General features: G+C 42.5%; 1 protein-coding gene across 5 annotated transcripts in view; it reads left to right on the top strand.

Moving 5' to 3' along the window:
• PRR5L (proline rich 5 like) overlaps positions 1-18,521 on the top strand; it is an 81,397-nt gene that overhangs the window by 12,387 nt on the left and 50,489 nt on the right. For all 5 annotated transcript variants that reach the window (XM_083752232.1, XM_083752231.1, XM_083752234.1 and 2 more), the window contains exons 2-4: positions 8,768-9,039; positions 11,157-11,237; positions 15,578-15,626. In XM_083752232.1, coding sequence (XP_083608358.1) covers positions 8,870-9,039; positions 11,157-11,237; positions 15,578-15,626 — 300 coding nt within the window. In that variant the 5' untranslated portion in view covers positions 8,768-8,869. The remainder of the gene's footprint in view (positions 1-8,767; positions 9,040-11,156; positions 11,238-15,577; positions 15,627-18,521) is intronic.

Genomic DNA, 18,521 nt, shown 5'->3' with positions numbered 1-18,521 from the left:
TCCACTGAAAAATGGGGATTTACTTAAGGGTGTGTATGCTTTAACTCTGGACTGTTAATTCTTGTAGTTTGTACTAATGCTGCTCCACTCAGCTCACTTGGGCTAACAAGTTTTGGAAGAGATTGGAAAAATAAAATGTAAAATTATAAAAGCAAATTCAGAACAAGCAGATCAGGACATCTTGGCAGAAAATTAGAAGAATGATTTCTGTAGACTTGCATGTGCAGTTGCTTCTCCAAATGTATTTTCCAGTCATGATTTTAATAAGGCTCATGTTTACATACCATGCACCTTATGAGATTCCATCATATTTTCATTAGGAAATACGTTAATCTGTTCAGATAGAAGCAATGTTTAAATTCACTGGCTGATGCATTCTTACTAATCAAATGGCAAATGTTTATTTGAATATCGTAGCTGTGGTAATACAACAACACTAGAAAATAGGATTCAATCAGATTGCGTGTGAGAATAGAACAGTATTTCTTTTTCTCCCTACAACCAGATTTTAAACACATCTAAAACTGCTTTTCAGCCTTACCAAGACATGTCTGGAATATAAACAAAACAAAGGATGTAACAAGCCAGCTTAAAATTTAAAATAACTTTTAGATTTCCAGTGTCCCTGCTACATATAGATCACCCTTCCTATTTATAGCTTGCATATATGAAGTAGAAAGAGCTGTGTATAGTCCTTCAAAAGTTGCAATTTGTGGACACATTTGTGGACTGCCTAGGGTTGCTACGTGTTTCTTATTTTACATGCCATTTCAAAATATTGTGCAGCAACAGACTTTGACTTATTTTGGGCTATGGCAACATGCTAGCACATCTAGTGAAACTTAGTGACAGGTCTGGGACAAAACAAAATAAATTTCTTCATGTAGCAATTTCCTTAGGAGATTCGGTGCCACAGTTTCTGGTGCTGGTTACTAGTTCAGGGCTACTTTTCATCATGAACCTCCTTGTGGCAAGCTGTCCTTTGTGTCCCACTTTGCTACTCAGATTGACCCACGTAGCACCGTTTGTTTGAATCCCAGTGCAATCTCTAACCAGGAATGTTTTGTAACTCTGGTCTGGATGAGGATAAGCACAGTTAATTGAGAAAGTGGAGGTGATATTAGATGCTGATTCAGGTGGAAATGGGCAACGTACTTTGGTTTTATGCTGCTTAAAGAGCCAATTGTATATTTTGAAAACCATTGTCTGTCCAGGTGATGCCTTCGGTTGGGAGTACCCTTTTCCAGCTTAATCCAGTGCACCAGCAACTGCAAGCTTGTCTTGAAAAGTACAGTAGATCTGATCTTAGTGACTTGTGCACTGGTTATATCCAGGCTGGGTAGCCAAAATTCTCTGTGGGGTTGTACTTTTAAAGATTGTTTAGCAACAGTTTCAAAATGCTGTCACCAGAATACTACTACTAATAATATTATGCATTATGTATTATGTATTATGTATTATGTATTATTATGTATTATTATGTATTATGTATTTATTATTTATTATTTATACCACGCCCATCTGGCTGAGTTTCCCCAGCCACTCTGGGCGGCTCCCAATCAAGTGTTAAAAACAATACAGCATTGTTTATTAAAACTTCCCTAAACAGGGCTGCCTTCAGATGTCTTTTAAAAATAAGATAGCTGCTTATTTCCTTGACATCTAATAGGAGGGCGTTCCACAGGACGGGCGCCACTACCAAGAAGGCCCTCTGTCTGGTTCCCTGTAACCTCTCTTCTTGGAGGGAGGGAACCGCCAGAAGGCCCTCAGCGCTGGATCTGTGTCTGGGCTGAACGATGGGGGTAGAGACGCTCCTTCAGGTATACAGGACCGAGGCCATTTAGGGCTTTAAAGGTCAACACCAAGACTTTGAATTGTGCTCCGAAACGTACTGGGAGCCAATGTAGGTCTTTCAAGACCGGTGTTATGTGGTTTCAGTGGCCGCTCCCAGTCACCAGTCTAGCTGCCGCATTCTGGATTAGTTGTAGTTTCCAGGTCACCTTCAAAGGTAGCCCCACGTAGAGCGCATTGCAGTAGTCCAAGCGGGAGATAACTAGAGCATGCACCACTCTGGCGAGACAGTCCGCAGGCAGGTAGGGTCTCAGCCTGCATACCAGGTGGAGCTGGTAGACAACCGCCCTGCACACAGAATTACCCTGAGCCTCCATGGACAACTGTGAGTCCAAATGACTCCCAGGCTGTGCACCTGGTCCTTCATGGGTGCAGTTACCCCATTCAGAACCCGCCCCCTGTCCCCCCCAAAACAGTACTCTCTTGTCAGGATTCAACCTCAATCTGTTAGCTGCCATCCATCCCCAAACCGCCTCCACACACTCAAACAGGACATTCATCGCCTTCACTGGTTCTGATTTAAAAGAGAGATAGAGCTGGGTGTCATCTGTATACAGATGAACACCCAGCCCAAACTCCCTGATGATCTGTCCCAGCAGCTTAATATAGATATTAAAAAGCATGGGGGAGAGGACGGAACCCTGAGGCACCCCACAAGTGAGAGCCCAGGGGTCTGAACACTCACCCCCCCACCACTTTCTGAACACGGCCCAGGAGGAAGGAGCGGAACCACTGTATAACAGTGCCCCCAGCTCTCAGCCCCTCTAGACGGCCCAGAAGGATGTTATGGTTGATAGTGTCAAAGGCCGCTGAGAGATCCAGCAGAACGAGGAAACAGCTCTCACCTTTGTCCCTAGCCTGCCGCAGATCATCAACCAGCGCGACCAAGGCAGTTTCAGTCCCAATGTGAGGCCTGAATCCCAATTGGAAGGGATCCAAATGGTCCACATCCTCCAGGCGTGCTTGGAGTTGTTCAGCAACCACCCGCTCAATCACCTTGTCCAAGAATGGTAGATTTGAGACTGGGTGATAGTTGGCTGTATTGGCTGGGTCTAAAGATGTGAGGTGTCCAAATGCTTAGAGAACAGTCAACCAAACAGCTTCCAAAATGGGTAGTAGGTCTTCAGTGTCTGAAAATCAGTGAGCATATATGTGCTTTATAAATATACAAGTTCGAAGTATACTTGGGTGCACATAAATGCTTTTGTATAGAAGATGCTAATAATGAAAATATTAAAGTTGCTTCTTTCTTCTGGATACACATACAGTCAAAACACACACTCACATGTTTAGGAAATGAACATGTTGTCTTGAGTTGGGACCTTATCAGTGGAAACCATATCAAGGATTTCACTAATCACAAACCTAGTTAAAGATTTACTTGATTTGAAAGGGCAAGAAGGAGCAGCAGCATAGATTCCATGCCGATTCTTTCTCTGTTGCCTGTTATAAATGGGTGGGAAGGAACTGCATGATATTTTTAAAACCCAGAGAGTTTGATTGATCTTTCTTGGACTGATACTTTTGAAAACCTCCTCCAAAATATCTAAAATATTTCAGGCACTTGCCTTTTTTTGTGGAATGGCAATCTACAAATAGAAATCTAAACACTTTAATTTATACCAGGTTTGTAAATGGGCACTTGCCCAGGGCAAGTAAGAATCAGTTGCAGGTGGCTAGGAAGCAGAATCTGCTTCATGTTAAAAATAACTAAATTAATGAAGTTTCAATACATATCCAGCTGACAAAGTCCAGAAGCCACTAAAGCTAGGTGTGGAGGAAAAATGCTTCTGGAACTGTTCCTTGGCCAGCCATATTTGAACCATTATTTGTAAGGCTGTTATAGATTTACCATTCCTACAGCGTTATTCATCATCTATGTTTCAGGATGGTTTGCTTGCTTCAATGTCAGCAGTTTCAGGAAACCTGTGTGTGTTAGAGCTGAACGAGAATTGGATGCTTTGGAAGTTCAGGTATTTTATATCCTTGGGCAGCCATTAGAAGTATAACCCAGAGCCCATCTATGAGAATGCCCAAAGGGCTTCTGCATTCCTGATGGGACTTTTGACCTCTTCCTTGCTCCCTGCTTTTAATAGCATTGCCTGTTCCTACGTTTCAACAAGTTTTTTTGAAACTTTTCCAATTTCGGAAAATGGTTTGCCATTTGAGGCTACACTTCAAAACATACTGCATGGGTGAAGCCAGTGACTCTTTAGATGGTGGCTTTAGAGCTACATATGTTCTTGCAATTGGCTGCCTCTGGGCTTCCAAGCAAACACAAAAGATCAAACACAGTCAGTTTCTTTGCTATGAATGCAGGTGATATTGACTATTAGTTAGCACCGTCTGCCTGCATGCTGAAGCATAGGAACCAAAAAGAGTACAGTAAATTGTTAACGAGAGGAGGGAGAAAGGTTCAACATCAAGATTAAAAGTAATTGTTCATGTGATACAGAAAAATGTGTACCATTGGATACATTTGCAGAATACATTTGCAGCAGCCTCGGGGAAATTCCTAGTCTCTGTGGCAAAATTCGTGAGGCTCTGTGAAATTTGATTTGGTACCTCAACGGATCTTAAAGGTCTTTTTCATCTTATTAGCACCCCTGTGCATTCCTGCCTTCGAGCTAGCTGCATTAAACCAGATAGGATTTTCTTCTAAGTTAACATATATAGGAATGGGCAATGTTTATGTTCATTTATTTGGACCTTACCAAGGACGGCAAGAAGTCTTCTATCTTTATAGTAAGCCTCAGTCCCTGCCTATACTGCTTTCTGAATAAACTGTTGTTACTTGTCCTAACATGGCAAAGGGAACAAGAAAGGACAGCTAAAATATGAAATACTTATCATCTCTGTTTTTTGCTGGGAGGGGACGCTCCCATTTGTCATGTTATCCCAAGCACCGTAATCCCCCTTCACCTCACCAGGAAGCTAGCTTGGCTATATCAGGAATTAGAAAGCTTGGGTAGCTTTTAACACTTGCTGGATCCAGGGATTAGAGGGGTCTGGCATACAGCTTAACATCCCAAACTCATAATAGTATTATAGTTTGTCAGCTCCTTAGGGACAGAGACCTATCAACCCGTTCTTCTTTGGCAATCACTCGTAGCCAAGTAAGATTGTCTTACATGAACACAGTCTTAACAGTGATTCCATAAGTGACTGTGGAGGCCAGTTCTGGATCCACATGTCCTTCCACAGTAGGGACTTAGGTTTCTGGGTGTGGGTTGATCATGGTGAGGGTTTGCCAAACATGCCTTCCTCTTAGCACGTTTTTCCCTTTCGTCCTGAGTTCAAGTGTCTTCAAAGTCCATGATACCTTTGGTAAAAGCTGTTCTCCAATTGTTGGTGTTTATACTACATTTTAAAAGATTTGCCTTGAGAGACACTTTGAACCTCTTTTGTTGACCACCGGCATTACACTTTCCATTTTTAAGTTTGGAATAGAGTAGTTGCTTTGGAAGACGATAATCAGGCATTTGAACAACCAGACCAGTCCGATGAAGTTGATGTTGAAGAATCATTGCTTCGACACCGGTGATCTTTGCTTCTTCCAGTACACTGGCATTTGTTTGCCTGTCTTCTCATGTGATATGTAATTTTTTTCAGAGTCACCCTTGATGGAATCTTTTGAGGAGCTGGCATTTATAAGTAGTCCATGTTTCACAATTGTACAGTGAGGTTGGTAGTACAACAGCTTTGTAAACAAGCATTTTGGTTTCCCTGTGAATGTCCCAGTCCGCAAACAGTCTGCACTTCAATCGGGAGCAAGCTGCACTTGCTGAGCTCAGGCAATACTGGATTTCGGCATCAATATCTGCCCTTGTGGAAAGATAATCAGAAATAAACCAGCAACGTATAATATATGATGATGCTTTATGCATAATAATGAAAAAGGTAGTCAAACCACCAACAGGACCTGAAATTTTGTGCATGTTTTTCAAAACACCCAACCCAGGAAGTGGAGCTATTTATAGTTTGGGTGGTAGTGAGGAAGAACTTTCACTCTCTCACCTAGTTCCTCAGGACTTAGATGTATTCTCAAGAAATGGCTTCCCTTGCAGTCAGGATCATCCTTGCATTGTACGGTTGCAACATGTCTGGAGGCTTTCTTACAGGCTTCTGTACTGCAGCAGGATCCTAATTTGCTGGCCAGCCCCTTTTCTCAGACTGGAGTCAGCACAAAATCGGGTGCTGGTGAAAGGAGAAGAAGGAATTCAAACAAAGAAAGCTAGGCAACACATACCACAGACATTTATTCCTGCACAATACTGGTACCTTTTAAAGTTGCATAAGGCATAAGCAGTCCTGTGAGAAGCATCTTCTCTTTCTCCCCTTCTGCTCTGGGTACTCATGCAAAAGGGGTTGTGTGGGTTCACATCCCCTCCATGCACTGGCTGCACAACCCACTGAATCCTTGTGGGCAGTGCAAAAGCTTGTGCGGTTTGAATGTACTGAATTGTACAGAGAATACTGTGCAAACCCTCATCCCATGGTTTTTGTATAATCTCTGGTGTCTGGTTGGACAACATGAGCGAATGGATTGGAAAGCTGGTCTGTTACAATTTAATTATTTCTGGTTCTTTTGCTTTAGCTGTGTCCTCCTCCTTTTCCTCCTCTTGCTGTGATGGGCTAGCTAGCTGGTCAAGGTTGCTGCTGTGGCTGCCTCTGTGACTAACATTAGGCTCCACTGCTTTCATTAGTGCTGTTGTGGTTGCAGGAAGCCGAATGAGGGAACATTTGAAAAGAGCAGTGATGGTAATCCTAAAATGTGTGTGTATTTTAAAGAATCCTGATTTATTTTTCTTTTGCCCCCCCCCCCCTTTGCAGCTAACAGTTACATGCATACTGCTCTGTGTTTTGTTTATATACTGTAAATTTCTGATAGCTGGAATCCCCAGCAGATTCCTGAAAACCCTATTCAGGATTTCCAACCCCTAGTATAATAATATATTGCAGGGCATGTGGAAATCGCATGGCCAGCAAATGACTAAGAGCTGCCTTGGTAGACAGAGCAGCATTCAGAAGGAAACCTGGGAACTTGGGATGAGAGAAACCCCATACTGTGAAGGGTGTCATTTGCGTGTGGGAAACACAGCTTTGTGGGACTTGGCCTGTGTTAGGTGCTTCCGAGTGGATCTGAAGTATTCTGCAAATGTATCCAATCTAAACATAAGCTAAACCTAGTGGATTTCAGTAGCTGGTGTGTCATCTCTGTGGTCTGAAAAAAGGTTTTTCTTTTTCTTTTATTGCCATCATGATTGAACTTTGTGAGTGCCCATAAGCAAGCACCTGTCAGCTAGCTTCTATCTGGTGCAAACTTCAATCCTGTGGCATTTTTACACATGCACCCACAAATGGTACAAGGGTGTGCATCTTTATTAACAATGGCTGGAGTGCAGAAGGCTGCAGTTTTAAAATTAGGAACTTAGGAAATTGCTGTATACTGAGTCAGAGCAGTGGTCCATCTCTGACTGGCAGCATCTTCAGGGTTTCAGAGGGCATTCCAAGTCCTGCCTGGAAATGTCACTGGGAATGAAATCTGAGACCTGCATGCAAATAGAGTTGGAAGAGCCCACAAGAATCATCTAGTCCAGCCCCATGCAATGCAGGAATCTTTTGCCCGACATGGGTCTCGAACCCATGACCTTGAGATTAAGAGTCTTGTTGTAAACGTAACTTAAATGTGAAATGATGACCCATCTTCTTTCACATGTTCAGCCTAGAGAAGCTGATCAGAAACAGACAATTTTTAGAATTCCTGGGTTGGAGCCAAAGGTTGATTGTGCACGAGAGAGGCTGTTCATGCAGCCAATCTCTCCTAGTTCCTTCTTGACTTTTTTGCTCTTTCAAAGGTTCTTTAGGGGATCGTGTGACCCTCAAAACAGCCTTGGTTACATTTGGTTACATTGCAGGGACTGCAGCGTCAGGAGAAGAGATCTCTCTCCAAACTGGGCAGACATCTCTTGTGAAACTGCAATATACTGGGAGTCGAGAGTGGATTTCATGCTCTTTATTCAGCTCATAGTGGTGAGGAGGAATGGAAGTTCTCCCAGAATGTGTGCTTTATATACATTATTTACACAATAGGCCCCACGTGACTGGCTAATTCCGGGATTCACCTGTAGGCCAATCAGGTTGTGGATTCACTTCCACCTGGAGCTGGATTGGGTGGCTCCTGTGGACCAATCAGACTGCTGCATTCTGGATCCTATTGTTCTAGGGCCAATCAGACTGCTGCATTTTGGATCCTATTCAACTCAGTACATAACAGAAAGCAATATACGAGGAATCCTTTTTTCTTTTTTTAAAGATCAAAACTGCCTTATGCTGAATCAGACCATTGTCCATCTTGTTTAGTATTGTCTACATGGACTGGCAGCTGTTCTCCAGGGTTTCAAACAGGAGTCTCTCCTAGCCCTGTGTGGAGATGCCTGGGATTGAACCTGAGACCTTCTGAATGCAAAGTAGATGCTCTGCAGCTCAGCTACAGCCTTTCTCCAAAGATTATATAGTTCTGTGTCTGGAATTTCCCATCCTCCATCCTTTTTCTATTTGTTTTTTTTATATACTATTTTTTGATAGTACATTACAAACTTCAGTTTCTGAGGGGGTTTCTGTTTTTCAGAGTACTCTGAATCCTTCAGTATTAGTGTCTAAAACCAAAACCTCTCAATAAAAGTGAAATTTCCCTGTGGAAGGGGCTGTTACTATTTCTTTTAGCATGACCCTTCATGAACTGTGCAGCTAGCACAGCGGTGCTGATACAGATTTTCTGGGGGGGTTTTCTGTTGTGCTACCAAGAGATGCTTTGGGAGCGAGTATCATTCTGTAACATTGGATCATATATGGTATGCACTTTTGTGGAATATTCTTCTGTTTCCAACCATTCCTTTTTTTTTTCTTGCTACAGGTTGAATGTTGCTTTTGAAAGGTGGGAGGAAAGGCATTATCTCTGGTATTTTCTATTGCCCCCCACCACAAACCGCTTCCTGGATCCTTTCCACCTGAACTTATGACCAAGGATTCCACCATAGCTCCAGCTCTTGCTTTCCAGTTCCAGAAGATGGGCTCATTCCGGAGGCCCCGGCCACGTTTCATGAGCTCCCCAGTACTGACTGATTTGCCACGGTTCCTGGCAGCTCGGCAATCTCTGCAGCTTAGCTCCAACTCTGCCTGGAACAGGTGAGCAGCACTCTTTTCACTCAGAAAAGCTGCCTTTGCATAGCTTAATTGAATTTAATTGAGGAAATGTGTGTACAGTATGTGGGAGAGGCTCCATTATATTCCATCATGCATCTGCAACTTGCCTACACAGGCATTCCCCCCGCCCCCGAATGTAGCAAGTGCATTAAAACTAGATGAATGAATTTGTGTAATGCCTCTATTTTTGTGTGTTTGATGGCATCTAGTTCTGTTTCCCCAATCAACCTTTTAAGCAATGGTAAGCAGTAGAAGCTATCCATACTAGGGAGTCTTCACCGGTAGGTATGGTACATATTTTCAGAGTGTATATTTGGTTTTTTACAGAAATTGTAAAAAGCATTCAGAACCATATGTAACTATCCTGCCTCTTGGTGCACCTGTAATAATAATAATAATAATAATAATAATAATAATAATAATAATAATATAATTAATAATAATTTATTATTTATACCCCACCCATCTGGCTGGGTTTCCCCAGCCACTCTGGGCGGCTTCCAACAGAATATCAAATACAATAGTCTATTAAACATTAAAAGCTTCCCTAAACAGGGCTGCCTTCAGATGTCTTCTAAAAGTCTGGTAGTTGTTTTTCTCTTTGACATCTGGTGTGAGAGTGTTCCACAGGGCAGGTGCCACTACCGAGGAGGCCCTCTGCCTGGTTCCCTGTAACTTGGCTTCTCGCAGCAAAGGAACCGCCAGAAGGCCCACAGAGCTGGACCTCAGTGTCCGGGCAGAACGATGGAGGTGGAGATGCTCCTTTAGGTATACTGGATCGAGGCTGTTTAGGGCTTTAAAGGTCAGCACCAACACTTTGAATTGTGCTCGGAAACACAATCTCAAACCATGGCTTTCAATTCTGGTTTGCAGGGCGAGTGCAAACCATACCTTGCTGATTCAAATGTTAAGATAGTGGTTTGTTCTAAACTGGAAGTTAGGAAAAGAATCCGAGCACTAGCTTGGCAGGAATGCAAGAGCCCAAGGCTCAGTTGTATAATGTCAGACAAGGTTTGATGTTGCAGCTTCTGACATTAGATCAGGAGCCAAAAGCCCATCCCTAATCTGATGCTTGCTATTTTCTGTAGAAAACACCAAAAGCAGTGACTGACTCCAGTCACATTTTACTCTCAAAACTGCGCTGTGGAATTTCTTTGCTAACAGCATTGTTCCGCATGATAGAGGGGTAACTTTGTATAAGCAGATGCCCGCACAGCTGAATTGAGTCTATTTCCAAATTCAGTGAAGACTCTTGTTCCCTTGACTATGGTGGTCTGTTTTCCCCTACCTTTCCTGGGTAATACCCTTGATGGAATAGGGGTCTTTGGTTCCTTGCTGTGATGGACCATGTAGTAACACAGGTAGGAAATCTGCAGTCTGGATCATACGCAGTACTTGACCCCTTTCCCCCCTTGTTATAGCTATACAAGCCTGTGAAACACAGTCAATTTTCTTAAATGTCTAGCCATCCATTATATTTCTACTCCCATATTTCCAGGAGTAAATTGGAATACAAGATGGCAAATTTTTTCAGTGTGTTTTTTGTTGCTGAACAAGATGATGCAGCGGTCATGAAAAATGGCACTGAAAATGACCTGTGCCACTGGCTACTTGCCATGCTGGCTATGCTTATCTCTACTGTCAGAGGCAGGGAAACACAAGTGGAAAGAGTGTTTTTGCACTCTGGTCCTGCTTGTGGGCTCCCAAAAGGCATCTTTTTGGCCACCATGAGAACAGGATGTTGGACTAAAAGGTTCTTTGGCCAGCAGAGCTCTTGTTAGGTGGCAGTAGTTTAATAGCAGTAGCTTAGTGTGGGTCTAATAACTTCTGCTTGTTGGTGAGTGAGTGGGTATTAGTCCCTTGGTGTGTATAAACTGTGTTTTCTGCTCTGTTACTTATTGGCAGCCATTGGCAAACAACTCTGATGATTCCAGGGAGATGGGGGGGGGGGAAGCAGAAGCAATTTAAGGACAATTAATCTACTTCTTTGCTTACTGATATATTTACATGGCTCCTGACTGCTGTTTCATTGCTCCGTGTAAATCATACTGATGCAAGTTATTTATGGCTGCCCTAACTGTCTTGCTTCTATTTGGCAGTGTTCAAACAGCAGTGATCAATGTGTTCAAAGGGGGAGGCTTGCAAAACAATGAACTCTACATCCTCAATGAAAATGTAAGGTATGTTGCTCTGACTCTGTTGTATAGAATTGCCTGCCTGATGCAGAACAGGTGGCGCAACTGAGACCTGTGTGAATATGACCATGGCAGTTGGTTGGTTTACGAGATTCACAGCCTGCCTTTTTTATTTTTATTGGCAGTGATGCAGTAACTGTTGCTTGAAGCTTTTCTTATATATCAACACAAAAATGCACCAAGCAGTAGCTGGCGGAGTGGTGGTGCTCTCTCCTGACAGCTGAGTTACTGTTTACCAGGAACGAGAGGGGCAAGGCACTGGGGAGGTTGACATGGTGCAAACATAGTGTTGGGAGCACAGGATTGGCTGTCTCCCTCTCCTTACTGATGACCACCAGTGACTCAGCTGTTGGGGGTTAGGTGAGCACTGCCCACCCCAACACGCCATCTTCTACTGGCACTAAGCATAAGGCTCATCATGTACAAAATGATTCTACATGGGGAAAATGAGTGCTGGATCAGACCCATAGATGACATCAGGCTCTTAATAGGCTGCTTTGATTTCCACTGTACCCCAATCACACATTCACCAAATTATTGAACTCTTTGTGGAGCTAGGAAGCTGATAGTATTGCAGATGTTCTAGCTTACTAATAGCAACTACTCTGTACATGGTCAGAGATGCTGTTATGCATAGTTATATTTGCAGGATCCAGAGCAGAGATCCCCAAAATTAGGGAATTTCCACATACCTATTATTTTTTAAGGTATGGTTGTTATTGAGTTCTATTCTCCTCCTCTTGCTGCTTCAGGAATGAGTGAATGCATGTTCTTAGTGGTTTGATTAAATAAGCTTGAACCTCGGGTTGCTGCCCATTCTTCAGTCACACTGATTTGTGGAGGTATATTTCGAAAGGTGAAATCAGATTTCTGCTTTGATGGTTGGCTTCTAGTGGCACTGGATGCTTGGTGTTCTAACTTAGGTGAAATTAATGGTTTAGCGCTGAATTGTGTGTGTGTGTATGTTATAGGCATGGCACCTGGGCAACAGCTGGATGGGGGCTCCGACCTCTTAACATCTTGACATATATTTCAATGTTCATTAATTTCTGAGTATCTCAGTCCACTGGTGAAAGCTGGGATACTCACAGTGTGAAAGGCGGACTACTTACTTGCATGCTAAGTTCATTGAAACAAAAGCCCTCATCAGACAATTATGCTAAAAGATTAATTTCCTACAGTAAGACTCTACAAAGTGAGCACGGGGTAGAGTTCGTTTCATTTCCCAGACTTGGGTTTTTCTCTTTGCAGTGCCAGCGATCATGGCTTTTAAAATACTACTTTTAACCTTGAGTAACCATAAAGAATGACCTCCTTGTCTTTTCTCGTCCTTCAATGTCCTCTCCCCACTCGCCTCTATGAACTTAGTTTGAATGTCGTCAACACAGAGGAAGCCAAGCTGTTTTGACAAAAGGTTATTAGTGTTTTGAGTGCCACTGTTTTGGGGATGAAACTGCTGAGGTTACGCAAAGTTATGTATTAAGTTAGGAACAGTTTTAACATTCTCCATGGCAGTATAAAAGCCTTTTTGTACTCGTTTTCTTTTTTTCAGTATTCTACTTGAAAACAAATCTATAAGGCATGAAATTCCTCCCACAAGGTTTGATTTAAAAATGAAGGCTCCTTAAAATTCTGTTCACTGATTTTTATATCATCGGAGTAAGACGATTGCTTCTGCATGCTTTGACAAATTACTTTATAAGTTGCCTCTGGAATCTGATTCCTCACTCCCCTGCCTCCCATCAAACTGTTTTCTTAATGCATTCTCCAAATTTAACCTTAGAAAGATAGGTTGTCCTTTAAATTGTGGGAAAAAAGTAGTACAATTGATCTTGCTTTATGGATTGACAGTATTACTATTATCCACATCTCCATCATTTATTAGAATTATATAGCCACCCCTCCATAAATGTTCTCTAGGTGGCTTACAAAAAAATAAAATCACAGTAATATATAGAAATGACAATAACTGTAAGGCAAGAAATGGCATTAAATAATTTATAGCCAGGAATTAAAATGCACTTGAAAAACCTTGGTGAATAAAGATATATTTGCCTGGCACTGAAAAGGCCATCAGGATGATGCTGAGACACCCTTTCTGGGTAGGCTATTCAATAACAGAGACACTATTTTGAAAAGGCTCCCCAATGTCATGGACTGGTTGGACGCAGAGGAATAACAAAGTAAATTGGTAGATTCTGCAATTCCCCTTGGACAATGTGTGGTTGCTTTCTGCTTTCCCTCTTCTCATAACTTTCTGTGACCTTTTTATTTATTTGTGGTCTGCAAACTGTAAATTATATTCATATTTTGGAAGTTAGGAATGGTGGTCATGCATTTTATTGAGCAGATTGGCTTGTAGCAAGAACACAAATAGTAAGTTTATTGGAGTGGAGGGGTTGGAGAGAAGGGTGGAAGATGTCAGTCAGTAACATGATGGAGAGAATGGCCTTTTTTCATCTTCATCTCACCTGCCCAGATAAGAACTCTGTTGGCAAACTAGTTTGCCCACTGATTAGGATGATTTAAAAAAAGCAGGGACCAGTGACCAGTGAGAAAATTTGCTAAGCACTATTGTAAGAGAATTTAGCACCAAAACATGTCCCTTGCATCTCTTTTGTGGATCAACTACATCAAAAGAAAACACTGTGAACCATAAAGAGAAAAGTGATTTAGGACAGCAGGCCTTCCCTCCCTCCCTCTGTGTGTGGGTGTGCACACATGCATGTGTACACATGTGATGTCACAGTAGTTGACACAGAAATGGGTTCATTAACTGGGAAGTCTTAGATAAGGGTTATCTTTGTTGCGTATCTATTTTCAGGTTAAGTTTAGTTCAGGTGGTGTATGAATTTGGCATAGTTTGCGATCCTGTAGTGGTTTAGCACTCCTTATCACCATCCTGAGCTTCATTTGGTACTAAGCAAAAGTGAGGATTGAGATGTACTTAATTCTGTTCAGGGTATTCCTAAAAGCTCCTTAGGTAGGGTTGCTATATTTCAAGAGGTAAAAATCCGGACATAAAAAGTTGTTGAGCTTTGTTAGGGCAGTTGCCCAATAGCCCCTCTGCTGCTGCTGAGTCAGAGTCTAGGGCACCTGTCCCAGAACCAGAAGAAGAAGAGTTTGGATTTGATATCCCGCCTTTCACTCCCCTTCAGGAGTCTCAAAGCGGCTAACAACCTCCTTTCCCTTCCTCCCCCACAACAAACACTCTGTGAGGTGAGTGGGGCTGAGAGACTTCACAGAAGTGTGACTGGCCCAGGTCACCCAGCAGCTGCATGTGGAGGAGCGGAGACACGAACCCAGTTCCCCAGATTATGTGACTGCCGCTCTTAACCACTGCACCACACTGCAGAACCACAAGCACACTTAAAAAAACCCCAAAAACCCCCAAAATCCAGGACATTAGCTTTAAAATGTAAAATTTCCCCCCTGATGGGCATGTAAGAGCCCCCAAAGAGGATATGCCCAGGAATTCCTAGACGTATGGCAACCCTAGTCTAGGTATTACAGGGCCCTAAACAGAATGGCAGTCCATTTATGCTGGACCACTCCCAGAGGCTTCTCTGCCAAGCTCCTTGCTTTACAAGATGCAGACCAGAAGTTTGAAATTGCCCTCTTGGGTCTAGCACTAATAGACATTAAAAAGCAAGGCAGCTATAGCCATCTGTGTTACACTGCTCAGCATATGGAAAAAATGTCGGGTCGCATGCTGCCTCCCTGTGCAGTCAAACCAAACACAATGCATTGGAACATGCGATTGGCCTAGGTCTGAAAAGAAACCCGGTCTCCCATGGCAATTGCCCATGCTACCTTGGAAAGCAGCTTGGCAGAGAAGAAGGCCGCTGATCAAATTCTCTGCCTAAATTCAGCCTAGTCGCAAATAGATCTGTTTTTCTAATCCAGATCACCATATGCTCCAATGAAATGAACTTTGCAGCGGCTGATACAAGTTGAATCCACAACATCTGGAGGGCCACGGGTTCACCAGCCCTGGTGTAAAGCAAATGGTTCCATGCGACTTTCAAAAGTCAGTTGAGCCAAGTTAGGAAGATTGCTTTAGCTCTGAGGACAATGTGTTCCTGTAAAAACTGTTCTGGGTTTAGGCAACAAACCCCCAAACCCAGTGCTGTTTCTCTGGTCAGTGGCCATATCAGAAGCATCATGGAAAACAGGAAAGAATTTAAAACAAAAAGAATGCTGCAAAATGGTTTGCAGTCCTTATTGGTACACCTGTGTTTTATAGAGTTGATTTTTTATTGAATGGGCTCTGGGAAATCTGCCTGTAAAACATTTTTTATGACATGTGATCCATTCCTTTTCAGGCGATTGTTGAAGAGTGAACTTGGATCCTTCATCACAGATTATTTCCAGGTAACATCTGTTCCTTAAGTGGACAGTTAAAGCTTTCCAAAGTTGTTTTTGTCTTATCTTTTGGCTTGTTCTTATGATGCTTGCTTTGGCTTTTCCTGTCCTATAAAGAAAACGGGATGGATTCATTTCCATGAGTAGGTTTTGCATACTGTTGTCTCTTCCAAGCAAAATCTTGGATCTTGGACAAAGGGTTGCGCAGTTTGTATGAACAACATTGCTTACATGGTAATAATCACTGAAATAAGGGTGGACAACTCTATTTCAGTTTGCCAGGAGATACACAATGGCAGAGTCACAGTTTTTATTTAATTAGCTAACAAGGAGGCCTTACGAGGGGCTGGTTGTAGTATTTTAATATCCGCAAGCAATTTCCCCCCCTTTTCTTTATGTATTTCAGGGCGAAGTCCTGGCACTAAAAATCAGTGTCTGGAGTAAAACTTTGTTTAAATTGACTGATGACCCATCCCAGTTGCTGCTAATCCACACTGGGTGTAGTACACTTAGAAAGACCAGTTGCATCAAAGCAACAATGGTAGCTCACAGGAAATGCCCCATTCCCCAAAAGAAATTACTTTGGGGTGCTCCTAATTTCCCATTCCTGGTGCTTCTTGTCGTGGCTCTAGGTGCTGCTCTAAAATTAAAGGTGCTCATTGTGGGTCTGTGCTATGATGACAACACTTACCCCTATGCAAGAGCTATGCAGTGGTGAGATGAGATGCTATTCAAGTAGAAATTGGTAGCATTTATGTGTGGGATGGAAATGAGATAGTATTCCGTTGTGTGAGCACACATTCTGTGTCTTGCTTTGACATGGTGAATGGAAATGTTAACAAAGCTTTCCAGAAATTCTGAAACTTGCCAGGCAGCAATCATTCACATGCTGGAGGGGAAATGATGCATTAGTCAAAGTGAGATACTATAGCAGGTGGATCACCTTTAAGCACAAGTTGGGGGCTTTCACCTGCAGTTCACATTGGTTCAGTCCAGGGATTCAGGGATGAACAGCTCCTAACCATAGGCTTTTGGCCCTTCTTGTGTGTAGGAGAGGAGGAGATTAGAAGCTTCTGCTTCTGGTTACCAGCAAATCATAGTTAGCCGTTAATGTCTCGATGCAACAAATTTCCCAAACTATGGTTTGATCCTGGTGAGTCATCCTGGTTTGTGGATAAGGAAAGAAGCGAGTGCATAGACCTTAGTCTCCCTGGTGCCCATTCCTGATTCTCCAAACCATGGGTTTATCATGTGAGTAACAAACCTTACAATACAGTCTTAAACACACTAGGGAATAAGCCGCACTGAAAACAGTAAGCATGCAAAGAATTTCACTGAGTTCTGTTGCCCTTTATGCAAGTGTAAAGTAATTGAATCCAAAGAGATGCTTGTTGCTCCTGGTTTCACAGTCACACACTGTGCTGCACATTATTACAATTGTTGAAGGAAATGAGGTTTCACCAATGCCATCTTCAGTAAAAATGTGATGCATGGGAGCAATATATGCATTTTTTTAAACAGCCTTGTACATGCATTAGGAAGATCTGGGCCAAGTGGATTTCTCAGAAACCCAATATGGATGTCTAAAGATGCTTGAGTATGCCTATTTTATGTTGAAATGTTTGCTGCATAGTGGTAGCACACATGCTTCCTGCAGCCATCATAATGTCACCAGTAGCTCTGTTGAGACAAGGCTTCTCATAGCAACATGATTTCATTGTGCTGTATTTCTCTCCCGGTCAAAAAGAGAGGAAAGAAAAGCTATAAAAAAATCTGAACTTGCCAAAACGGCCTGTATGTGTGCCAGCACTATAAAAATAACTGGATGTGATCGTTTCCTGTAGATATTTTATTGCATGCCATTTTGTAGTACAAATTTGCAATGGCAATCCTCAAGGCAAGCGAGCTTCATCATGGTAGATTAATCAATGAAAGCTTTAGTGGATTAATTGAAAAGGATTTGAGTTAAAAGCACTTCTGTTGACTGTTTGGTTCTGGCATGCTTCTGTGTTAGAAATGAAAATGGGAATTAAGGGAAGATACGTAAGTTTTTCTTCCAACGGTGACTAGTAGCTTTTGTTAAGTGAATAGTGATCTCAATACTTCCCTCAGCATCTCAAAAAACACCTAAAAGCATGGATTTTCTCTTGGCCTCTTTTGAAAAGCTCACTACCTTGTCAGTTCAGGATTCGAGATGGGGCATTGATTCAATGTAAAATTATAATAATAATCTCTAACTGTATGGGATTTCAACCCATTTAGGTCTCGGAATAATCAAAGTTTAAAGTTGGGAACTATTTTCAACAGAAGGGCCTCATTTATATTTTTAGCAGCATTTGGGGGCTGCGTGGCCATGGCAGGTAGGACCAGAGTCAAAAAAGGATACAGTAATAGACATGACCCTTACCTTTGTACCGTAGGCTACATTCTAGCCATGTAAACTTCAATAGGTTTTCATGGGGCCACTCCTCTCCACTGTCCATTTATGGAAAGCCAGATGGACTGAAACATCCCTCTAGGCACACAAAAGGCATCACAGTTCAAGGTCTAGTTTCAGTCAGGCAAAAGCACCTGAGGCAGAGCAGGGTCAGTGGATGGGGTTGGTTAGGGCCATGTAGGTCTTAAGGGCCACATCTGGCACCTGGAACCTGACATTCCCTTTCCTGCCATAGTTTATCTCTGAACCCCAGACAATATCTGGTTTGTGGTTGCAAGTATAAACCAACACAAACCTTGGGGTTGTGCATTCGTTACTCTCTTCCTTCCATACTCCTGGGGATCAGAATGCAAGCTTTCTGTTTTATTAGTGTCAAACTGTAGTTGGCTCACAAGTCAGGATACTATAGCTGAAGAATCCTGGCTTGTGCTCATAACAGCAAGCCATGGACTGCTATTGTGTCTGAA

Source organism: Podarcis gaigeae (assembly GCF_964106915.1).
Source record: "Podarcis gaigeae genome assembly, chromosome: 1".
NCBI lineage: Eukaryota > Metazoa > Chordata > Lepidosauria > Squamata > Lacertidae > Podarcis > Podarcis gaigeae.
Note: the sequence above shows the minus strand (reverse complement) of the source record. Positions and strands in the feature narration are given on the sequence as shown.